Genomic DNA, 23,901 nt, shown 5'->3' with positions numbered 1-23,901 from the left:
AACCTCATTGCTCTGAAACTCAGTCCCCCTGTTAATGAAAGCTGAAACATCACATATCTTCTCAACAAACCTATCAACTTAGGTAACCCTGAGGGATCTCAAATTGAGATAAATAAATACGATCTAAAGGCCATAACTGAGACGTACCTGCTGCATGACTTGGCTGGGTACCTGAATATTGAAGGGTATGAGGTATTTAGTAAGATGGAAAGATTAAGTGGCTCTGTCGATTAAAGATTAGCACAAGACAGAGGGTTGAATTTAGATTGCGAAATCTAAGATATTAGAAGTAGTCTTGAATGGGTTCAGAAAAGATTTACAAGGATGTTGCCAGGGTTGGAGGGTTTGAGCTACAGGGAGAGGCTGAACAGGCTGGGGCTGTTTTCCCTGGAGCGTCGGGGGCTGAGGGGTGACCTTATAGAGGGTTATAAAATCATGGGGGGACATGGATCGAATAACTAGACAAGGTGGAACTAGAGGGAATAGGTTCAGGGTGAGGGTGAAAAATTTAAGAGGGACCTAAGGGATAACGTTTTCACACAGAGGGTGGTACAGAGGATGTCAGAGGATGTGGTGGAGGCTGGTACAATTCCAACATTTAAGAGGCATCTGGAAGGGTATATGAATAGGAAGGGTTTGGAGGGATTAAGGGCAGGATGCTGGCAAATGGGACCAGATTAGGTTGGGATATCTGGGTGGGCACGGACGGGTTGGACTGAAGGGCCTGTTTCCGTGCTGTACATCTCTCTGACTCTATGAAGAGGTGACAGATGAATTGAACAGATATTTTGGAATGGTCCACACCAGATAGGATGCAAGTAACATCCAGGAAATAGCTGTAAATCATGAACTGAAACGGAGAGAGGAACTCAAAAAACTACAATGACCAGCGAAATCATTCTGAGTAAATTGTTGGAACTGCAACTTGTAACCAACTTAGGAGTAACCACAGATTGGTTATAGTTCATACACTGGTTTTAATTTATTAGATTCAGGGTGGCATGCTGGCTCACATTGCCAGGTACCCGGGTTTGAGTCCTGCCTCAGGTGACTGTCTGTGTGGAGTTTACACATTCTCCCCATGTCTGTGTGGGTTTCCTCCCACAGTCTAAAGATGTGCAGGTTAGGGTGGACTGGTCATGCTAAATTACCCATAGTGCCCCAGGGATGTGCAGGTCAGGGTGGACTGGTCATGCTAAATTACCCATAGTGCCCAGGGATGTGCAGGTTAGGGTGGATTGGCCGTGCTAAATTACCCATAGTGCCCAGGGATGTGCAGGTTAGGGTGGATTGGCCGTGCTAAATTACCCATAGTGCCCAGGGATGTGCAGGTTAGGGTGGATTGGCCATGCTAAATTACCCATAGTGCCCAGGGATGTGTAGGTTAGGGTGGATTGGCCATGCTAAATTACCCATAGTGCCCAGGGATGTGCAGGTTAGGGTGGATTGACCGTGCCAAATTACCCATAGTGACCAGGGATGTACAGGTTAGGGTAGATTGGCCGTGCTAAATTACCCATAGTGCCCAGGGATGTGCAGGTTAGGGTGGATTGGCCATGCTAAATTACCCACAGTGCCCAGGGATGTGCAGGTTAGGGTGGACTGGCCGTGCTAAATTACCCATAGTGCCCAGGGATGTGTAGGTTAGGGTGGATTGGCCGTGCTAAAATTACCCATAATGCCCAGGGATGTGTAGGTTAGGGTGGATTGGTCGTGCTAAATTACCCACAGTGCCCAGGGATGTGCAGGTTAGGGTGGATTGGCCATGCTAAAATTACCCATAATGCCCAGGGATGTGTAGGTTAGGGTGGATTGGCCGTGCTAAATTACCCACAGTGCCCAGGGATGTGCAGGTCAGAGTGGATAGGCTGTGCTAAATTACCCATAGTGCCCAGGGATGTGCAGGTCAGAGTGGATAGGCTGTGCTAAATTACCCATAATGCCCAGGGATGTGCAGGTTAGGGTGGATTGGCCGTGCTAAATTACCCATAGTGCCCAGGGATGTGCAGGTTAGGGTGGATTGGCCGTGCTAAATTACCCATAGTGCCCAGGGATGTGTAGGTTCGGGGTGGATTGGCCGTGCTAAATTACCCATAGTGCCCAGGGATGTGTAGGTTAGGGTGGATTGGCCATGCTAAATTACCCATAATGCCCAGGGATGTGCAGGTTAGGGTGGATTGGCCGTGCTAAATTACCCATAGTGCCCAGGGATGTGTAGGTTAGGGTGGGTTGGCCGTGCTAAATTACCCATAGTGCACAGGGATGTGTAGGTTAGGGTGGATTGGCCATGCTAAATTACTCATAATGCCCAGGGATGTGCAGGTTAGGGTGGGTTGGCCGTGCTAAATTACCCATAGTGCCCAGGGATGTGTAGGTTAGGGTGGATTGGCCATGCTAAATTACTCATAATGCCCAGGGATGTGCAGGTTAGGGTGGGTTGGCCGTGCTAAATTACCCATAGTGCCCAGGGATGTGTAGGTTAGGGTGGATTGGCCGTGCTAAATTACCCATAGTGCCCAGGGATGTGTAGGTTAGGGTGGATTGGCCGTGCTAAATTACCCATAGTGCCCAGGGATGTGCAGGTTAGGGTGGGTTGGCCGTGCTAAATTACCCATAGTGCCCAGGGATGTGCAGGTTAGGGTGGATTGGCCATGCTAAATTACCCATAGTGCCCAGGGATGTGCAGGTTAGGGTGGATTGGCCATGCTAAATTACCCATAGTGCCCAGGGATGTGCAGGTTAGGTGCATTAGTCAGGGGTAAACATAGAGCAGTTGGGGAATGGGTTTGATTGGGTTACTCTTTGGAGGGTTGGTGTGGACTTGTTGGTCTCTTCCCAGACAGTAGGGATTCTATGATTAATATCTGGAATGAGCCGATTGAGGTAAAGCAAGACAGGATTAGGTCGGTCTGTATCCCCTGGAGGTAACAGTCACAATTGACTGAACAGAAATAGGGACATAATTCAGCCATTCCGCCCCTAAGTCCGCAGGGGATTTGACTGGGTGGATGTGGAGAGGCTGTTTCCTTTTGTAGGAGAATCGAGACCCAAGGGGTCAACATTTAAAAACAAGGGCAGAGAGGGAAAGGAGTTGCTTTACTCTGAGGGGAGTGAATCTGTGCAATTCTTTACTGCAGACAGCTGTCAAGGCCCAGTCATTGAGTATATTCAAGATTGAGAGAGAGAGAGAGAGATTTTTAATCAGGAAGGGAATCGAGTTATGAGGAACAGCAGGGTTGAGGATTATCAGATCTCATTGAGTGGTAGGAGTGCTGTTGCCCTCTCTCGCTTCCACATCTCAAAAACGTAATTTTTTTGGCACCAGGAATCGTTGGAGAAGCCCAATGGATCTGGCAGGATCTGTGGAGGGAGGGGGAGAGAGAGAGAGAGAGAAACTGAGTGAACATTTTACCTCCAGAGGTGGTCCTTCAGGACTCTGGGTCACTGGGCTTTACCTGAGCTGCTGTCTATCCTCTCACTCTCTCTTTCTGCCGCTGCTGTTCACCCTGCTTGGTTTCGGTTTCTCCGGTGGTCTCTACTTTCAGTTTCCGTTCCTTGTTTTGAATTGCCAGGTTTCGCAGAACCCACCCCCCCACCCCGGCTTTGTCTGGGAAAAAAAAATGGCCCCTAGCCTCCAGTGAACAGAAACAGAAATCTGGCAGCATCCGCAGAGATGGAGAGAGAAAGAAAAAGACACGAGTCAATGTTTTGGGTCCAGTGACCATTCCTCTGAGCTTCCTGCTAGCTGCTGCACAACTGTGTTCCCTGTGGTCAATAGCTCTGTCTTCGGACTGCTGGATCAGTTTCTCAGTATGTCTTCCACCTGGGGACCCAATATTGAGTGCTACAGCCATCTCCGACTATCAGCTCACACCTTCACCTCTCCACACTCCTTCTACATCTTCAGGTTGTTTTTGGAATCCCTAAGTGCGGAAACAGGCCCTTCGGCCCAACAAGTCCGCACCGACCCTCTGAACAGTAACCCACCCAGACCCATTCCCCAACCTTATTACTCAACATTTGACTCCTGACTAATGCAGCTAACCAACACATTAGATTAGATTCCCTAAGGTGTGGAAACAGGCCCTTCGGCCCAACAAGTCCACACCAGCCCTCCGAAGAGTAACCCACCCAGACCCATGTCCCTCTGAATGATGCACCTAGCATATGGGCAATTTAGCATGGCCAATTCACCGGGCCTGCACAGCTTTGGACTGTGGGAGGAAACTGGAGCACCCGGAGGAAACCCACGCAGACACGGGGAGAACGAGCCAAACTGCATGTGGATAGTCACCCTCGGCGGGAATCAAACCCAGGTCCCTGGTGCAGTGAGGCAGCAGTGCTAGCCACTGGGCCACCGTGTCACCCAGTACCTTTTCCTAGCTGCTATTGGTTTTGATGAAGAGTCACTTGAAACGTTGACTCTGCTTTCTCTCCATGGCTGCTGCCAGACCTGCTGAGTTTCTCCAGCAACTTCTGTTTTTGTTTGAATGGGCGGCAGGTCCAATTGGCTGTGAAGTTTATGAGGTAGTGGAGACATGGTTGCTCACTGCATTCCCAAGCAGGTTCTGTGTATGGGATGTTAGAAGCTAAGTGTTGAAAAGGGGGATTAGAACAGATAGCTGTTTAACAGATAGGTGGATATGATGGGCTGAAGGGCCTGTGCTGTAAATAAAGAACAGTGACTCCCCAAACAGGCCCTTCAGTGCTTTGCTTTTATTTATGAATATCACTGGCTGGGCCCAGTATTTATCGTTCCTGCCTCTGAGTTGGTGAGGGGCGAAATTCCTTCTTAACCACTGCATTCCGTGTGCTGTAGATAGACCCACAAAAATGACACTTCAGGAAGGAATTCCAGGACTTTGACCCAATCATACCGAAGGGATGGCGAGATATGTCCAAATCAGGATGGGGAGTGGCTTTGGAGGAGGAGAACTTGCAAGGGGGTGGTGCTCCCCTGTATAAGCTACCCCTGTCCTTCTGGATGGAAAAGGTCTTGGGGATTTGGAAGGTGCTGTCGAAAGAACCTTACCGAATGCCCACAGTGCAATCTTGTCGGTGGTACACAATGCTGCTACTGAGCATTGGTGGTGGAGGGGGAGGATGCTTGGGGATGCCATGCCAATCAAGCAGAGGGGTTGCTTTGTCCTGGATGGTGAGGGAGCTTCCCAAGTGTTGTGGGAGCTGCCCCCATCCAGGGCAAGTGGGGAGCATTCCAGCACACACCTGACTTGGGCCCATGCCAGGCTTTGGGGAGTCAGGATTCCTTGCCTCTGACCTGCTCTTGCAACCACTATGTTTATATGGAGGGTCCAGTTGAGTTCCCGGTCAAAGGTAATCCCTAAGACGTTGATCGTGGGGGAGTTGGTGATGTAACTGAATGTCAGGGGACAGTGGTTAGTTTTTTTTATTGCATATGGTCATTGCCTGGTATTTGTGTGATGTGAATGTTACTGGATGTCCATAAGCCCAAGCCTGGATACTGTCCAGGTCTCGTTGCATTTGAAGACAGACTGCTTCAGGAGTGGTGAATGGTGCTGAACATTGTGCAGTCAATGGAGAATCATCCCCTCCTCTTGATCTTCTAATGGAGGGAGGGTCATTGCTGAAGCAGTTGAAGATGGTTGGGGCCTGGAATTACCACCCTGAGGAACTCCTGCAGAGACGTCCCGGAGCTGAGATGACAGACCCTCCAACAACCACAACCATCGATATGCCAGGGGTGACTCCAACCAGTGGAGAGTTTGTCTCCAATTACAGTGTCACTAGGGCTCCTTGGTGCCACAGTCTTAATGTAATTCTCACCTCACCTCACTCTCAAAGTTTGGTAATGAATCAAGTTTAGTTGTTTGTTACAGAGACCTGATGGCAAACGGTTTTTATTCCGAAACAGACAGTCAACACACATATTTATCACATCATTAACACGGAACAAATATTGCAAACACGGCCGTGACAGAACGAGAGAAAGACAATGCCAGGCGACACGGGCTCTTTAATGTAAAGAAACATCCCAGGGCAGACACATGGGCTGGATGACCAGAACCTTGGCTTGCTTCAGTCTGAGAGGTGGATTTTAACAAGGCTGAGTGTAAACAGGAGAGAGAGAGAGAGATGGAGGCATTTGGGAAGGTAACGCCAGAGCTCCAGCCTCTGCCAAGTTGAAGGCATGGCCACTTACGGAGGAGTGATCAGGAATCAGCGGATGCTCCCGGTCATAAGAGGTGCACAGCACGGAAACAGGCCCTTCGGCCCAACACGTCCATGCCGACCAGGTTTCCGACGCTGAACAGGAAATAGGAGGAGCACAGAGGGCTGTGGCAGATCTCAGGAATGAGAGACAGGGAGAGAGGACTGGGAACAGGGATGACTTCAAACTCGGAATGCTGCTGGAATGAGAGACAATGTAAGGTCAGAAATCCCCAGCTGGGATGGGGGAAGGTGATCGGGGAACAAAACCTGCTTTGAACGCCCTCAGGTTTCCGGAGGGTGGGAAGGCAGCTGGCTAGTGCCTTGGGACAGTCAGACTGGAGGTAATGACAAGTGTCCTTGGATGACTAGGAGGGATGAACCCACCATCTGCTGACTCTTTCCCTGTGACCAATCCCCTCCAGAGACACCCCTCATCCCTCAAGGCCTCCCTCCCTCTCTCTCTCCAAACAACACGTCCAACCAGATTACCAGGCTCATTCCAAACAGCACCACTCCCTCTCTCCTGAGTTATTGACAAACACAATATTGGTCAGACTCTTAGACAATGTCTTATTGGAGATGCTCGGCAGGAATGCCAACATCCGTGGAGAGAGAAACATGGATATTTCAAGTCTGACATGACTCATCTTTGGGAAGTGAAGACGTTCTGGACTTCTCAAGCCTGACCTGTTGAGTTTCTCCAGCAGCTTCTGCTTTCATTACAGATCTGCTTTCCCCGGTCCTAATGGTTTCTATTGAAGTCACCCAACAGAGGGACCGTTCTGGTCACTGCACTGTGGGAAGGATGTGGAAAGGGTGCAGAAAAGGTTTTACCGGGACGTTGCCTGGATTGGAATCTAATTCACGATAAGGAGAGACTGGAAGAATTTGGGGTGTTTTTGCTGGAGAGTCAGAGGCGAGGAGGGACAACCTGATAGAAATATATAAAATTATGAAAGGTATGAATAGGGCGGAGAGTCGGAGGGCGGAAATGTTATATCCCGGGGGCATTGGGCTTTAAGGTGAGGCTGGGGAAACTTAAAAGATTGTGAAGGAAGTTTGTTTTTACCCCGAGGGTGGTAGGTACCTGGAATGCATTGACAGGGAAAATGATAGATACAACATTTAAGAGTGAACTGGACAGAAAATACGAAGAGGCAGAGAGAATAGAGGGTGTGCAGGCAGATGGGAGTAGATGAGAATAGGGATGTTGGCACAGGCATGGTGGGTGGAAGGGTCTGTTCCTGTTCTATCTCCACGAAGGAATCCAGGTTTGTTTCCGATCCCATTGGAGATTTGTACAGTACACTTTCATACTGAGGGGATCCTTCACATCAGCCCATATCGATGGCTGTAAACTCCGAGCCACATATCTCCGGGTGCAGTCGGTGTCACCAGCAATCACGGACCTTTCTTGTCCCTTTGCTAATACCTTCCGAGGATTTGCGTGTTGAGTTTCCAGGAATAAAGATCAGCAGCAGCTCAGGAATTCCCCAGAGAGCACATCCAGTTCACGATACAGGACTGAGAATTCCCACATGATAGAGAGGTCCACGATGAGGGAAAAATGCCATTGCAGCACTTAGGGTACATGTAGATCAGGATTACTGTAGGGATATCAGTGCGGCACTCCCTCAGCACTGACCCTCCGACAGTGCCCTCTCCCTCAGCACTGACCCTCCGACAGTGCCCCCTCCCTCAGCACTGACCCTCCGACAGTGCCCCCTCCCTCAGCACTGACCCTCTGACACTGCCCCCTCCCTCAGCACTGACCCTCCGACAGTGCCCACTCCCTCAGCACTGACCCTCCGACAGTGCCCTCTCCCTCAGCACTGACCCTCCGACAGTGTCCCCTCCCTCAGCACTGACCCTCTGACACTGCCCCCTCCCTCAGTACTGACACTCCCACAGTGCCCACTCCCTCAGCACTGACCCTCCGACAGTGCCCCCTCCCTCAGCACTGACCCTCTGACACTGCCCCCTCCCTCAGTACTGACACTCCCACAGTGCCCACTCCCTCAGCACTGACCCTCCGACAGTGCCCACTCCCTCAGCACTGACCCTCCAACAGTGCGGCACTCCCTCAGCGCATACACTCCAACAGTGCCCGCTCCCTCAGCACTGACCCTCCGACAGTGCGGCACTCCCTCAGTGCGTACCCTCCGCAACAGTGCCCACTCCCTCAGCGCGTACCCTCCGACACTGCGGCACTCTCTCAACGCGTACCCTCCGACAGTGCCCATTCCCTCAGCGCGTACCCTCCAACAGTGCAGCACTCCCTCAGCGTGTACCCTCCGACAGTGCCCACGCCCTCAGCGTGCATCCTCCGACAATGCGCCGCTCCATCAGCGCGTACCCTCCGACAGTGCACACGCCCTCAGCGTGTACCCTCCAACAGTGCCCGCTCCCTCAGCACTGACCCTCCGACAGTGCCCGCTCACTCAGCCCTGACCCTCCGACAGTGCCCACTCCCTCAGCACGGACCCTCCGACAGTGCCCGCTCCCTCAGCACTGACCCTCCGACAGTGCCCGCTCCCTCAGCACTGACCCTCCGACAGTGCGGCACTCCCTCAGTGCGTACCCTCCGCAACAGTGCCCACTCCCTCAGCGCGTACCCTCCGACACTGCGGCACTCTCTCAACGCGTACCCTCCGACAGTGACCATTCCCTCAGCGCGTACCCTCCAACAGTGCAGCACTCCCTCAGCGTGTACCCTCCGACAGTGCCCACGCCCTCAGCGCGTACCCTCCGACAATGTGCCACTCCCTCAGCACGTACCCTCCGACAGTGCGGCACTCCATCAGCACTTACCCTCCGACAGTGCCCACGCCCTCAGCGCGTACCCTCCAACAGTGCCTGCTCCCTCAGCACTGACCCTCCGACATTGCCCCCTCCCTCAGCACTGACGCTCCAACAGTGCCCACTCCCTCAGCACTGACCCTCCAAGATTGCGGCACTCTCTCAGCACTGACCCTCCGACAGAGCCCACTCCCTCAGCACTGACCCTCCGACAGCGCCCACTCCCTCAGCACTGACCCTCCGACAGTGCCCACTCCCTCAGCACTGACCCTCTAACAGTTCTCACTCCCTCAGCGCTGACCGTCCGACAGTGCGCACTCGCTCAGCACTGACCCCCCGACAGCGCCCACTCCCTCAGCACTGACCCTCTAACAGTTCTCACTCCCTCAGCGCTGACCGTCCGACAGTGCGCACTCGCTCAGCACTGACCCTCCGACAGTGCTCCCTCCCTCAGTGCTGACCCTCTGACAGTGCGGCGCTCCCTCAGCACTGACCCTCCGACAGTGCCCACTCCCTCAGCACTGACCCTCCGACAGTGCCCACTCCCTCAGCAGTGACCCTCCGACAGTGCCCACTCCCTCAGCACTGACCCTCCGACAGTGCCCACTCCCTCAGCACTGACCCTCCGACAGTGCCCACTCCCTCAGCAGTGACCCTCCGACAGTGCCCACTCCCTCAGCACTGACCTTCCGACACTGCGGCACTCTCTCAACGCGTACCCTCCGACAGTGCCCATTCCCTCAGCGCGTACCCTCCAACAGTGCAGCACTCCATCAGCGCGTACCCTCCGACAGTGCCTGCTCCCTCAGCACTGACCCTCCGACAGTGCCCACTCCCTCAGCACTGACCCTCCGACAGTGCCCGCTCCCTCAGCACTGACCCTCCGACAGAGCCCACTCCCTCAGCACTGACCCTCCGACAGTGCCCACTCCCTCAGCACTGACCCTCCGACAGAGCCCACTCCCTCAGCACTGACCCTCCGACAGTGCCCGCTCCCTCAGCACTGACCCTCCGACAGAGCCCACTCCCTCAGCACTGACCCTCCGACAGTGCCCACTCCCTCAGCACTGACCCTCCGACAGTGCCCACTCCCTCAGCACTGACCCTCCGACAGTGCCCACTCCCTCAGCAGTGACCCTCCGACAGTGCCCACTCCCTCAGCACTGACCTTCCGACACTGCGGCACTCTCTCAACGCGTACCCTCCGACAGTGCCCATTCCCTCAGCGCGTACCCTCCAACAGTGCAGCACTCCATCAGCGCGTACCCTCCGACAGTGCCTGCTCCCTCAGCACTGACCCTCCGACAGTGCCCACTCCCTCAGCACTGACCCTCCGACAGTGCCCGCTCCCTCAGCACTGACCCTCCGACAGAGCCCACTCCCTCAGCACTGACCCTCCGACAGTGCCCACTCCCTCAGCACTGACCCTCCGACAGAGCCCACTCCCTCAGCACTGACCCTCCGACAGTGCCCACTCCCTCAGCACTGACCCTCCGACAGTGCCCGCTCCCTCAGCACTGACCCTCCGACAGCACCCGCTCCCTCAGCACTGACCCTCTGACAGTGCCCACTCCCTCAGCACTGACCCTCCGACAGTGTCCCCTCCCTCAGCACTGACCCTCCGACAGTGCCCGCTCCCTCAGCACTGACCCTCCGACAGCACCCGCTCCCTCAGCACTGACCCTCCGACAGCACCCGCTCCCTCAGCCTGGGCACAAGTGAATCCTGGCCTTCTCCCATGCACCGAAAGTGTTCCCTCGCCTCGCTATCAATATGCACCATTCCACCTGACATGAATGGTCAGCTGCCAATTCTACACCATTCATGAAAGGTTTATCCCAGTAGATTACATCTCCAGAGTGCGCCTGTCTACTTTCTCTGTTCCTTCCTCCGAGAATTATGGAAATGGAATCTGTACCTTTCTGCTCCTTGCTGTATTTTTTGTGTTGCCTTTCTGTGAGAGCTGGTTGGAAACATTCCATTAACGTACTGACATCCAACTACCTTCCTCTGGACTCCCCCGCTGGGTGGTGTGATGGTAACCTCCCTGGGGCAAGCTAGTTCTGATTCATGTGAAATTGTAGCCTCCAAAAACTCAATCTCCGTGACAGTAACAAATGGCAGCATGACTGACTCACCGATGCGGAAGAAATCTCCCAGCCCAGGGAGGATGTGGGAGCTTTCAAGAGGGTGCAGGGGAGATTTACCAGGACGCTGCCTGGACCACAAGGCATGTCTCATGAAGAAAGGATGAGGAAGCTCGGACTTTTCCCATGGCAGTGAAGAAGGACGAGAGATGAGATGATAGAGATCTCCAAGATGATGAGACACAGAGATAGAGTGAACAGTAAGAGACCTTTCCCCAGGGTAGAGGGGACATAATGTTAAGGTGATTGGAGGAAGGTTTTGGGGAGATGTCAGAGGCAGGTTCTTTACACAGAGAGTGGGTGGTGGGTGGAATGCCCTGCCAAAGGCCCGTCCGCTGGCAGGACTCTCTGGTGATGAAATATAAAAGGACGTAAACGTTAAGGGTGTTAACCCTGGATGGAGTCAGGGCTATATCCAAGAGGCTCAGTCTAGGGTAACAGTTTTAAGATGAAGAGGGATTTCTTCACCTCGAGGGGAGAGAATCTCTCGAATTCTTTGCCTCAGAGAGCTGTGAAGCTCCATCACTGAGTGCATTCACCACTGACATTAACAACAGTGAGAGACATGGGGATGGTAAAGGAACCTATTCCCCTGTTAAATGGATTTGCCTGCACCAATGGCAGTGAGGGATAGGGATTACACACTGGCTGCATGTCCTCTCAATGGGTGAACAAAATCAGGAAGATATTACCGAAGTGGATCAGCCATGTTCTCGTTGGATGGCAGAGGTGACTCAAGGGGCTGACTGGCCTCACCCTGCTCCTGTTTATGACTGTAAGAAACAGGAGTAGGCCATTCGGCCCCTCCACCATTCAACTGGATCATGGCTGATCTGAAACTCTCACGTCCACTTTCCTGCATTTTCTCTGGATTGTGCCATTCCCTGACTGATCAAGGATCTATCTATCTCAGCGTTAAATATACTTAAGGGGGGCATGGAGGCTGCCTCACAGTGCTAGGGACCCAGGTTTGATTCCAGCCTCAGACGACTGTCTGTGTTGAGTTTGCATGTTCTCCCCGAGTCTGCGTGGGTTTCCTCCGGGTGCTCCAGTTTCTTCCCACAGTCCGAAGATGTGCAGGTCAGGTGAATTGGTCATGTTAAATGGCCCGTAGTGCCCAGGGATGTGTTGGTTAGGTGCATTAGTCAGGGGCAAATGTAGAATAATAGGGGAGGGGGAATGGGTGTGAGTGGGTTACTCTTTGGAGGATTGGTGTGGACTTGTTGGGCCAAAGGGCCTGTTTCCACACTGTGGGGATTCTATGATTCAGATGGACTCTGCACCCCTTCACCCCCCCCCACAAGAACTCTGATCAAATTGATGCCCCTTCATTCTGAGACTATGTCCTCTCTTCCTAGACTCTCCCATGAGGGGGAATGTTCACTCCACACTGAGCCTGTCAAACCCTGTGAGAACTCGACATGTTTCAATACGATCACCTGCCATTCTCCCAAATACCCGAGATTAGGGTGCCAACCTGTGCTCAGAACACAATGCCTCCAGACCAGGGAACATCCTGGGGAACCTTCTCTGAACTGCCTCTGATAAAGTGACATCTTTTCTTAAAGAAATAAGGGGCCCAAAACTGCTGACAATGTGGTCTCACCAGCACCTTGTACAGTTGCAGTGAGATCCCCTGACACTGACACTCCATCCCCCTTTAAAATAAGGGCCAACGCTGCACTCACCTGCCTGTCGTACCCCAAGTGCTGGCTTTCTGTGTTGCATGGACAAGTCTCCCACCCATTCCCAAGTCCCTTGGCCGCTTCATACGTTCCGACTAATTTGAAGGGCTTCCCTCATCTCGGATAATTTCACTTCTGGTCACCCCACCCCCAACCCTTTTCCAACTCAAACATCTGGGTGTAAGCTCACTGAAGTGTGAGGCAGAGACTTATGGGTGTTGGAGATCAGAGAGCACTGGGGACACTCTGCTTTATCCACGGGGGAGAGAAACATGGACAGAGTCGAACTTTCCAGTCCAATGTGACTCTCCTTCCGAAGTGAGGGGGAAGCGATCCTGGTTCGGGATTCTCCTCGGGTTAACGTGCAGATTCAGTGAGCAGCCAGATGGGCAGGAATACATGATCAGGGATGCCTTGCTGAGGCCGTTTCAGGGTCAGCGCAGACTGCATTTGGAATACTGTCAGCAGTTACGGATCCTGTTTCTAAGGAAGGGTGTGCTGGCCTCGGGGAGGTGTCCAGAGATTTATGGGAAGGATCCTGGGGATGAAGGGCTTGTCATGGGGGGGGGGGGGCAGGATTTGATTGAAACAGACAGAATACCGAGAGACCTGGGGAGAGCGGGCATGGAGAAGGTGTTACCCCCCCACAGAGAGAGAGACCAGGACCCGAGGGCATAGTGAGGGGATGACCCAGGGGGGAGTGGGCATGGAGAAGGTGTTACCCCCCCACACACAGTGGGAGAGACCGGGACCTGAGGGCCGTGGGAGTGGGGGGTGGGGGGGGGGGGGGGGGTCAGGTCATTGAGTATGTGAGACAGAGAGAGACATGAATGAAGGTTACGCGGAGAAAGCAGGAGAAGGGGGTTGGGAGACACAGCAGCCGGGAATCCATCAGCCGAGCACACCCGAATTTTGCTCCGAGATCTGACGATCCAACTCTGTTTCCTTCTCATCTGGGATTTCCCAATCCAGCCGAGCTCTCTCCCCATCCTCGGACGTTGTGTTGGCGACACAGGTTTGATCCTGGGCTGCCGTCGGGAGGCTGTCGGTTAGAGAGTGGGTGTGGGAGGGGGAGGCGGGGAGCGTTCACAAGGCTGGTTCCTGGGCGTCTCCCTCGGTGAGGTGTACCCGCTGGTGCTTCAGGCGGGCGGAGGACTGTGAGAAGCCCTTGCCACAGACGGAGCAGACAAAGGGCCTCTCACCAGTGTGTCGGCGCCGGTGGATGGCGAGGGTGGAGGAGAGGGCGAAGCCGCGGCCACAGATGGTACAGACATAGGGCCGCTCACCGGTATGTACCCGGTGGTGGACCAGCAGTGCGGCCTGCTGGACAAAGGCCTTGCCACACACGGTACAGGAGAACTCCTTGGCGCCCGCGTGCAGCCGTCGGTGTGCCTGCAGGTTACCGGAGTCCACAAAGCGCTTTCCACACAGCGGGCAGGCAAAGGGCCGCTCACCGGTGTGGGTACGACGGTGGGTATGGAGATTGCAGAGCCAACGGAAACGTTTCCCACACACCGGGCAGGCGAAGGGCCGCTCGTCGGTGTGCACCCGCTGGTGAGTGAGCAGTGAGGAGGACTGAGCGAAGGCCCGGCCGCACATGGCACATACGTACGGCCGCTCGTCTGTGTGCAGGCGCCGGTGAGCAACCAGCACCGAGGACTGGGTGAAGGCCTTGCCACAGTCCGGGCAGACGTAGGGCCGCTCGCCCGTGTGCACCCGCTGGTGGGCCAGGAGGGTGGAGGAGTGGGCAAAGGCCTTGCCGCAGTCGGCACAGACGTAGGGCCGCTCACCGGTGTGACCCCGCCGGTGGACACTGAGGCTGGACGGGTCGGTGAAACCGTTGCCACAGACCGGACAGACGTAGGGCCGCTCACCGGTGTGCACCCATTGGTGGGTCAGCAGGCCCGACATACGGGAGAAGGCCTTCCCACAGTGGGGGCAGGAGTGTGGTTTCTCACCACTGTGGCCCAACATGTGGGTCTTCAGCTGTGAGGGGTACAAGAAGCCCTTACCACACACCTCACAGGTGCACGGCCGCTCGGCGCTGTGGCTTCTCTTGTGCCGCGACAGGTTGGACGACTGGGTGAAGCCGCGGCCGCACAGTGGGCAGACGTAGGCCTTGCCCGCCCCCCCGGCACCACCCCCTCCCCCTTCTCGGCTGGTGGTGACGCTCCCTCTTCCTCCCGGCATGTCCAGCCTGCCTCCCGGCTCCTCGGGCTCCGCCCCACTCTGTTTGTGCTCCAGGTTTGCCGTCCTCCCTGGACCATCCATCACCGGATTTCCTGAAAGCCACAACGGAGTGAATCAGAATGGAAATGGGGCACGGTTGAATGGGGGCCGGGGGGGGGGGGGGTGATGGAAATTAGCAGCGGGCCAGGAAAAACAACAGGGATTTACAAGTGGTCAACACCAGAGATCTTCCCATAATGGACCAAGAAAGCTCGTGGAACCTCAAACCCCCCCCACCCCACCACCCACACAATCCCACTGAACTTCAATTTTAAACGGGTCCCAGCAGTTAACTGCCAATTGTCATCAGCATGTACCCTGTCGATCACCATGTCCACATTCCTGGCAGTTAACTGCCAATTGTCATCAGCATGTACACTGTCGATCACCATGTCCACATTCCTGGCGGTTAACTGCAGATCATCATCAGCAGGCACCCTGCTGGTACCTGCATCCACATTTAAAGCAGTTAACTGCCGGTCATCATCAGTGTAGATTAGCTTAGATTCCCCACAGTGTGGAAACAGGTCCTTTGGTCCAATCAGTCCAGACCGACCCTCCGAACAGCATCCCACCCAGACCCACCTCCCTCTGACTAATGCACACAACACTATCTAAACTCTGGTTTCCTAAATCTGCAATCCTCACTTTTGCCCACTCAACACAATTTAACATGGCCAATTCACTAGACCTGTACATCTCTGGACTGGGGAAGGAAACTGGAGCACCCGGAGGAGACACGGGGAGAATGTGGAAACTCCACACAGTTGCCTGAGGCTGGAATTGAACCTGGGACCCTGGTGCTGTGAGGCAGCAGTGCTAACCACTAAACTACCAGGTTGCCCCTTTTCAGTGAGATGCTCTTGGCAGTTAATTGCCAACCGCCATCAGCATGCACCCTATCAGTCACTGCATTCACATTTCCAGCAGCTAGCTGCCGATTGTCATCAGCATGTACCCTGTCGGTCACCACGTCCACATTCCTTGGCAGTTAACTGCCGATCGCCATCAGTGTGTACCCTGTCGGTCACCAGGTCCACATTCCTTGGCAGTTAAATGCCGATCGCCATCAGCGTGAACCATGTCTGTCACCACGTCCTCATTCCTTGGCAGTTAACTGCCGATCATCATCAATGTGTACCCTGTCTGTCACCACGTCCACATTCCTTGGCAATTAACTGCCGATCATCATCAGCGTACACCCTGTCTGTCACCACGTCCACATTCCTTGGCAGTTAACTGCCGATCGCCATCAGTGTGTACCCTGTCGGTCACCACGTCCACATTCCTTGGCAGTTAACTGCCGATCACCATCAGTGTGTACCCTGTCGGTCACCAGGTCCACTTCCTTGGCAGTTAACTGCCGATCACCATCAGTGTGTACCCTGTCGGTCACCAGGTCCACATTCCTTGGCAGTTAACTGCCGATCACCATCAGTGTGTACCCTGTCGGTCACCAGGTCCACATTCCTTGGCAGTTAACTGCCGATCACCATCAGCGTGTACCCTGTCGGTCACCACGTCCACAGTCCTTGGCAGTTAACTGCCGATCACCATCAGCGTGTACCCTGTCGGTCACCACGTCCACAGTCCTTGGCAGTTAACTGCCGATCACCATCAGCGTGTACCCTGTCGGTCACCACGTCCACAGTCCTTGGCAGTTAACTGCCGATCACCATCAGCGTGTACCCTGTCGGTCACCACGTCCACATTCCTTGGCAGTTAACTGCCGATCACCATCAGCGTGTACCCTGTCGGTCACCACGTCCACATTCCTTGGCAGTTAACTGCCGATCGCCATCAGCACTTTGCCGGTGGTCACCGCATCCTCAGCCAAATGCAACAGTACCCAGCTCCTGCAATGCCACCATGTGTCAGCTCCCCCCGGCCAAACTGCCTCCCTGGCTTCGGCATTCTTGCCAAGGGTCCTGACCAGCCGCCAACAACCCCCTCCCCCCCGCGCACGCGCCGCAGCACGCTCACGGCCACGCGCGGCTGGACGGGCGCCGGTGGGGACGGCAGCGCGCATGCTCACCAACCGTCACCTCTCCTCCGCACCACCCACCACCCGACAGACAGACAGACCGAGCCGGTAAGGGGTGGGCGGGTCCGCGGCAACCACCCCGCCCCAACCACACCCCCGGGCGGGCGGGAGGAATTTAAAAACAAAAGTAAACGGCCCCGAGGAATACGCGGTGAGTGGAAGCCGTACCCGGAGCAGAGACGGAGCCCAACGATCGATGGCCGCGGCGGCGGGGCGGGACGTTCCGCCGGTGGACGGAGCGCCCCGGCCAATGGGGTGACCGAGGAGCTCGGAGGACCGACATGGTCCTCCAACCAATCGGGTCAGACGTCGGCTGGTTGGGGGGGGGGGGGCGGAGCAAGACCAGCTGCGATGGACGGGGGCTGCGGCCAATGACATGATTGGGCGTCCTGGCGGACTGGCCGGAGCCTCCAACCAATGGGGTGAGGCTGTAGCGGTGTTGGGGCGGGGCCAGCTTCCCTCAACCATTCCCCACCCCCTCACGCAACCGTAACCAGGCGGCGTTTGTGAGGTTGGATCTCCCTTTGTGACGTCAGCCCTCAGCTGTTCCGACGGCTCTCCAGGAATCCAGACTTCCTGGAGCGGTCACGTGACACTCCCACATGGGGGTCTCACCCCCAGGGGGGGTCTCCCCCATGAGGACACTCCCACATGTGTGTCTCACCCCCAGGGGAAGCTCCCCCATGAGGACACTCCCACATGTGTGTCTCACCCCCAGTGGGGGGTCCCCCCCAAGGGGACACTCCCACATGTGTGTCTCACCCCCAGGGGAAGCTCCCCCATGAGGACACTCCCACATGTGTGTCTCACCCCCAGTGGGGGGTCCCCCCCAAGGGGACACTCCCACATGTGTGTCTCACCCCCAGGGGAAGCTCCCCCATGAGGACACTCCCACATGTGTGTCTCACCCCCAGGGGGAGCTCCCCCATGAGGACACTCCCACATGTGTGTCTCACCCCCAGGGGGAGCTCCCCCATGAGGACACTCCCACATGTGTGTCTCACCCCCAGTGGGGGGTCCCCCCCAAGGGGACACTCCCACATGTGTGTCTCACCCCTGGGGGGGTCCCCACCATGTGGACACTCCCACATGTGTGTCTCACCCCCAGGGGGGTCTCCCCCCTCCATGGGGACACTCCCACATGTGTGTCTCACCCCCAGGGGGGGTCCCCCCCATGAGGACACTCCCACATGTGTGTCTCACCCCCAGGGGGAGCTCCCCCATGAGGACACTCCCACATGTGTGTCTCACCCCTGGGGGGGTCCCCCCCATGTGGACACTCCCACATGTGTGTCTCACCCCCAGTGGGGGTCTCCCCCCTCCATGGGGACACTCCCACATGTGTGTCTCACCCCCAGGGGGGGTCCCCCCCATGAGGACACTCCCACATGTGTGTCTCACCCCCGGGTGGGGGGTCCCCCCCATGAGGACACTCCCACATGTGTGTCTCACCCCTGGGGGGGGGGTCCCCCCCCCCCCCCCCATGTGGACACTCCCACATGTGTGTCTCACCCACAGGGGGGTCTCCCCCCCCCTCATGGGGACACTCCCACATGTGTGTCTCACCCCCAGGGGGGGTCCCCCCCATGAGGACACTCCCACATGTGTGTCTCACCCCCAGGGGGGGTCCCCCCCATGAGGACACTCCCACATGTCCCCCCCAAGAGGACACTCCCACATGTGTGTCTCACCCCCAGGGGGGGTCCCCCCCATGAGGACACTCCCACATGTGTGTCTAACCCTCTGGGGGGGTCCCCCCCCCCATGAGGACACTCCCACATGTGTGTCTCACCCCCAGGGGGAGCTCCCCCAATGGGGACACTCCCACATGTGTGTCTCACCCACAGGGGGGTCTCCCCCCCCCCATAGGGACACTCCCACATGTGTGTCTCACCCCCAGGGGGGACCCCCCATGTGTGTCTCACCCCCAGGGATCCCCCCCATAAGGACACTCCCACATGTGTGTCTCACCCCCAGGGGGTCCCCCCCATGGGGACACTCCCACATGTGTCTCTCACCCCCAGGGGGTCCCCCCCATGAGGACACTCCCACATGTGTGTCTCACCCCCAGGGATCCCCCCCATAAGGACAGTCCACATAATAGTGGGACGGTGTGAGAGAGGTCTGTTCCTGTGGTGTTATAATGGTGTAATGGTGTGGCGGTGTGAGAGAGGTCTGTTCCTGTGGTGTTATAATGGTGTAATGGTGGGGCGGTGTGAGAGAGGTGTGTTCCTGTGGTGTTATAATGGTGTAATGGTGGGGCAGTGTGAGAGAGGTGTGTTCCTGTGGTGTTATAATGGTGTAATGGTGGGGCGGTGTGAGAGAGGTCTGTCCCTGTGTTGTTATAATGGTGTAATGGTGGGGCGGTGTGAGAGAGGTCTGTCCCTGTGGTGTTATAATGGTGTAATGGTGGGGCGGTGTGAGAGAGGTCTGTCCCTGTGGTGTTATAATGGTGTAATGGTGGGGCGGTGTGAGAGAGGTCTGTTCCTGTGGTGTTATAGTGGTGTAATGGTGTGGCGGTGTGAGAGAGGTCTGTTCCTGTGGTGTTATAATGGTGTAATGGTGGGGCGGTGTGAGAGAGGTCTGTTCCTGTGGTGTTATAATGGTGTAATGGTGGGGCGGTGTGAGAGAGGTGTGTCCCTGTGGTGTTATCATGGTGTAATGGTGGGGCGGTGTGAGAGAGGTCTGTCCCTGTGGTGTTATAATGGTGTGGCGGTGTGAGAGAGGTCTGTTCCTGTGGTGTTATAATGGTGTAATGGTGGGGCGGTGTGAGAGAGGTCTGTCCCTGTGGTGTTATAATGGTGTAATGGTGGGGCGGTGTGAGAGAGGTCTGTCCCTGTGGTGTTATAATGGTGTAATGGTGGGGCGGTGTGAGAGAGGTGTGTCCCTGTGGTGTTATAATGGTGTAATGGTGGGGCGGTGTGAGAGAGGTCTGTTCCTGTGGTGTTATAATGGTGTAATGGTGGGGCGGTGTGAGAGAGGTGTGTCCCTGTGGTGTTATAATGGTGTAATGGTGGGGCGGTGTGAGAGAGGTCTGTCCCTGTGGTGTTATAATGGTGTAATGGTGGGGCGGTGTGAGAGAGGTGTGTTCCTGTGGTGTTATAATGGTGTAATGGTGGGGCGGTGTGAGAGAGGTGTGTTCCTGTGGTGTTATAATGGTGTAATGGTGGGGCGGTGTGAGAGAGGTCTGTCCCTGTGGTGTTATAATGGTGTAATGGTGGGGCGGTGTGAGAGAGGTGTGTTCCTGTGGTGTTATAATGGTGTAATGGTGGGGCGGTGTGAGAGAGGTCTGTCCCTGTGGTGTTATAATGGTGTAATGGTGGGGCGGTGTGAGAGAGGTGTGTTCCTGTGGTGTTATAATGGTGTAATGGTGGGGCGGTGTGAGAGAGGTCTGTTCCTGTGATGTTATAATGGTGTAATGGTGGGGCGGTGTGAGAGAGGTCTGTTCCTGTGGTGTTATAATGGTGTAATGGTGGGGCGGTGTGAGAGAGCTGTGTCCCTGTGGTGTTATAATGGTGTAATGGTGGGGCGGTGTGAGAGAGGTGTGTTCCTGTGGTGTTATAATGGTGTAATGGTGGGGCGGTGTGAGAGAGGTCTGTTCCTGTGGTGTTATAATGGTGTAATGGTGGGGCGGTGTGAGAGAGGTCTGTTCCTGTGGTGTTATAATGGTGTAATGGTGGGGCGATGTGAGAGAGGTCTGTCCCTGTGGTGTTATAATGGTGTAATGGTGGGGCGGTGTGAGAGAGGTGTGTCCCTGTGGTGTTATAATGGTGTAATGGTGTGGCGGTGTGAGAGAGGTCTGTTCCTGTGGTGTTATAATGGTGTAATGGTGGGGCGGTGTGAGAGAGGTGTGTCCCTGTGGTGTTATAATGGTGTAATGGTGGGACGGTGTGGGAGAGGTCTGTCCCTGTGGTGTTATAATGGTGTAATGGTGGGGCGGTGTGAGAGCGGTCTGTCCCTGTGGTGTTATAATGGTGTAATGGTGGGGCGGTGTGAGAGAGGTGTGTTCCTGTGGTGTTATAATGGTGTAATGGTGGGACGGTGTGGGAGAGGTCTGTCCCTGTGGTGTTATAATGGTGTAATGGTGGGGCGGTGTGAGAGCGGTCTGTCCCTGTGGTGTTGTAATGGTGTAATGGTGGGGCGGTGTGAGAGAGGTGTGTTCCTGTGGTGTTATAATGGTGTAATGGTGGGGCGGTGTGAGAGAGGTGTGTTCCTGTGGTGTTATAATGGTGTAATGGTGGGGCGGTGTGAGAGAGGTGTGTCCCTGTGGTGTTATAATGGTGTAATGGTGGGGCGGTGTGAGAGAGGTCTGTTCCTGTGGTGTTATAATGGTGTAATGGTGGGGCGGTGTGAGAGAGGTGTGTCCCTGTGGTGTTATAATGGTGTAATGGTGTGGCGGTGTGAGAGAGGTCTGTTCCTGTGGTGTTATAATGGTGTAATGGTGGGGCGGTGTGAGAGAGGTGTGTTCCTGTGGTGTTATAATGGTGTAATGGTGGGGCGGTGTGAGAGAGGTCTGTCCCTGTGGTGTTATAATGGTGTAATGGGAGAGTGTGGTACAATCCTCCAATCAATGGGAGGGAGAATTTGCGGTCCTCTAGCCAATGGCAGTGTGTGGTATGGTCTTCCAACCAATGGCAGAGTGTGGTGTGGTCCTCCAACCAATGGGAGAGTTGGTGTAGTCCTCCAACTAATGGGAGGGTGTGCTGCAGTCATCCAAACAATGGGAGGGTGTGGTCCGGTCCCCCAACCAATGGGAGAGTGTGGTGTGGTCCTGGTGCGGTCCTCCAAGCAACGTGAGTGTGTTTTGCGGTCCTCCAAGAAATGGGAGGGTGTGGTGCAGTACTCCAACCAGTGGGAGGGTGTGGTGTGGTCCTCCAAGAAATGGGAGGGTGTGGTATTGTCCTCCAAGCTGTCGGAGGGTGTTTTGTGATCCTCCTAAGCAATGGGAGGGTGTGGTGTGATCCTCCAAGCAGTGGGAGGGTGTGGTGCGGTCCTCCAACAAATGGGAGGGTATGGTGTGGTCCTCCCAGCAGTGGGAGCATGTGGTGCGGTCCTCCAGCCAATGGGAACATGCCAGGATGGGGGAGTAGTGTCATCTTCCTGTGGCCAGAGGGAGCTGCTCTCACCAACAGGGAGAAGAGTCTAGACTGAGGGGTGACTAGTCAGCACTATGTCCACCTGTTGATGTAAATTTGCAGAGGGAGATTCACTCAGCACCTTATATATTATCTATCTGAATGGAGACAGGTTTTGAGATTTGTAGCTCAGGATGAGGTTCTGGATGTAGGTTTGCTTGCTGAGCTGGAAGGTTCATTTTCAGACGTTTCATCACTATACTAGGTCACATCTTCACTGAGCCTCCCAATGAAGCACTGGTGGTGCAGCCCGCTTTCTATTTGTATGTTTGAGTTTCATGGGGTTGGTGATGTCATTTCCTGTGGTGTCATCCTTTCCTATGGTGATGTCATTTCCGGTTCCTTTTCTCAGAGGATGGTAGCTGGGAGCCAAGTCGATGTGTTTGTTGATAGAGTTCCGGTTAGAATGCCATGCTTCTAAGAATTCCCGTGCATGTCTATGTTTGGTTTGTCCTTGGATGGATGTGTTGTCCCAGTCGAAGTGGTTTCCTTCCTCATCCGTATCTGGGGATACTAGTGAGAGAGGGTCATGTCGTTTTGTGGCTAGTTTTCTGCCTGTTTGTCCAATGTAGTGTTTGTTACCGTCCTTGCATGGTGTTTTGTAAATGACATTAGTTTTGCTCATTGTCTGTATACAGTCTTTCAAGTTCATTAGCTGCTGTTTTAGTGTGTTGGTGGGTTTGTGGGCTACCATGATGCCAAAGGGTCTGAGCAGTCTGGCAGTCACTTCCAAGATGTCTTTGGTGTAGGGGAGAGTGGCTAGGGTTTCTGGATGTGTTTTGTCTGCTCGTTTGGGTTTGTGGCTGAGAAATTGGCGGACTGTGTTCATTGGGTACCCATTCTTTTTGAATACACGGTATATGTGATTCTCCTCTGCTCTGTGTAGTCCGTCTGTGCTGCAGTGTGCGGTGGCTGGTTAAAATAATGTTCTGATGTAGCTTCGTTTGTGGGTGTTGGGGTATTTCCTTCTGTAGTTCAGAGTTTGGTCTGTATGTGTTATTTTCCTGTAGCTGCTGGTTTGAAGTTCCCCATTGGCTGTTCATTCTAGTGTGACATCTCGGAATGGCAGTGTGTTGTTGTTTTCCCCCTCTTTAGTGAATTATATGACTGTGAGGGGATTATTGATGGTCTGGAAGGTTTCCTCGAATTTGTTTTGTTTAGTGATGACAAAGGTGTCATCCGCATAGTGGACCCAGAGTTTGGGTTGGATGGGTGGGGCAGAGCTGTTTGTTCGAGTCTCTGCATTACTGTGTCTGCTAAGAACCCTGATATCGGAGATCCCATGGGTGTTCTGGAGGTTTTGTTGTTGAAGGTGAAGTGGGTGGTAAGGCATAGGTCCACTAGCTTGACGATACTGTCCTTGGTGATGACATTGGTGTTTGGTGTATGTGTCTTTGGATCTTCTAATAGTGTAGTCAGTGTTTCATTGGCTAGGTTGATGTAGAGGGATGTAAACAGGGCTGTTACATCCAAGGAGACCATTATTTCATCCTCTTCTACCTTAGTGTCTTTGATGGTCTTCAGGAATTCTTGGGTGGAGTGGCGTGAGTCTTCTATTAAGTATTTTAGTCTTACGTGTAGTTCCTTGGCCAATCTGTAAGTTGGGCTTCTGGGTAGTGTGACTATAGGTCTGAGGGGGGCTCCTGCTTTGTGAATTTTGGGTAATCCAC

The 23,901-nt window shown here is 54.6% G+C and overlaps 1 protein-coding gene across 1 annotated transcript; it reads right to left on the bottom strand.

Moving 5' to 3' along the window:
- Positions 1–5,863: 5,863 nt before the first annotated feature.
- On the bottom strand, positions 5,864–17,379 carry LOC140461077 (uncharacterized). The gene is made up of 2 exons (XM_072555860.1): positions 17,265–17,379; positions 5,864–15,105 (listed from the first exon to the last, which is right to left on the bottom strand). Exons 1-2 carry the CDS (start codon positions 17,377–17,379, stop codon positions 13,910–13,912), a joined length of 1,311 nt encoding a protein of 436 aa, XP_072411961.1. The 3' UTR covers positions 5,864–13,909.
- Positions 17,380–23,901: the final 6,522 nt, after the last annotated feature.

The sequence above is a fragment of the Chiloscyllium punctatum genome, chromosome 36 (assembly GCF_047496795.1).
Source record: "Chiloscyllium punctatum isolate Juve2018m chromosome 36, sChiPun1.3, whole genome shotgun sequence".
Classification (NCBI taxonomy): Eukaryota; Metazoa; Chordata; class Chondrichthyes; order Orectolobiformes; family Hemiscylliidae; genus Chiloscyllium; species Chiloscyllium punctatum.
The sequence above is the reverse complement of the archived record's forward strand: the minus strand, read 5'-3'. Positions and strand labels throughout refer to the sequence as shown.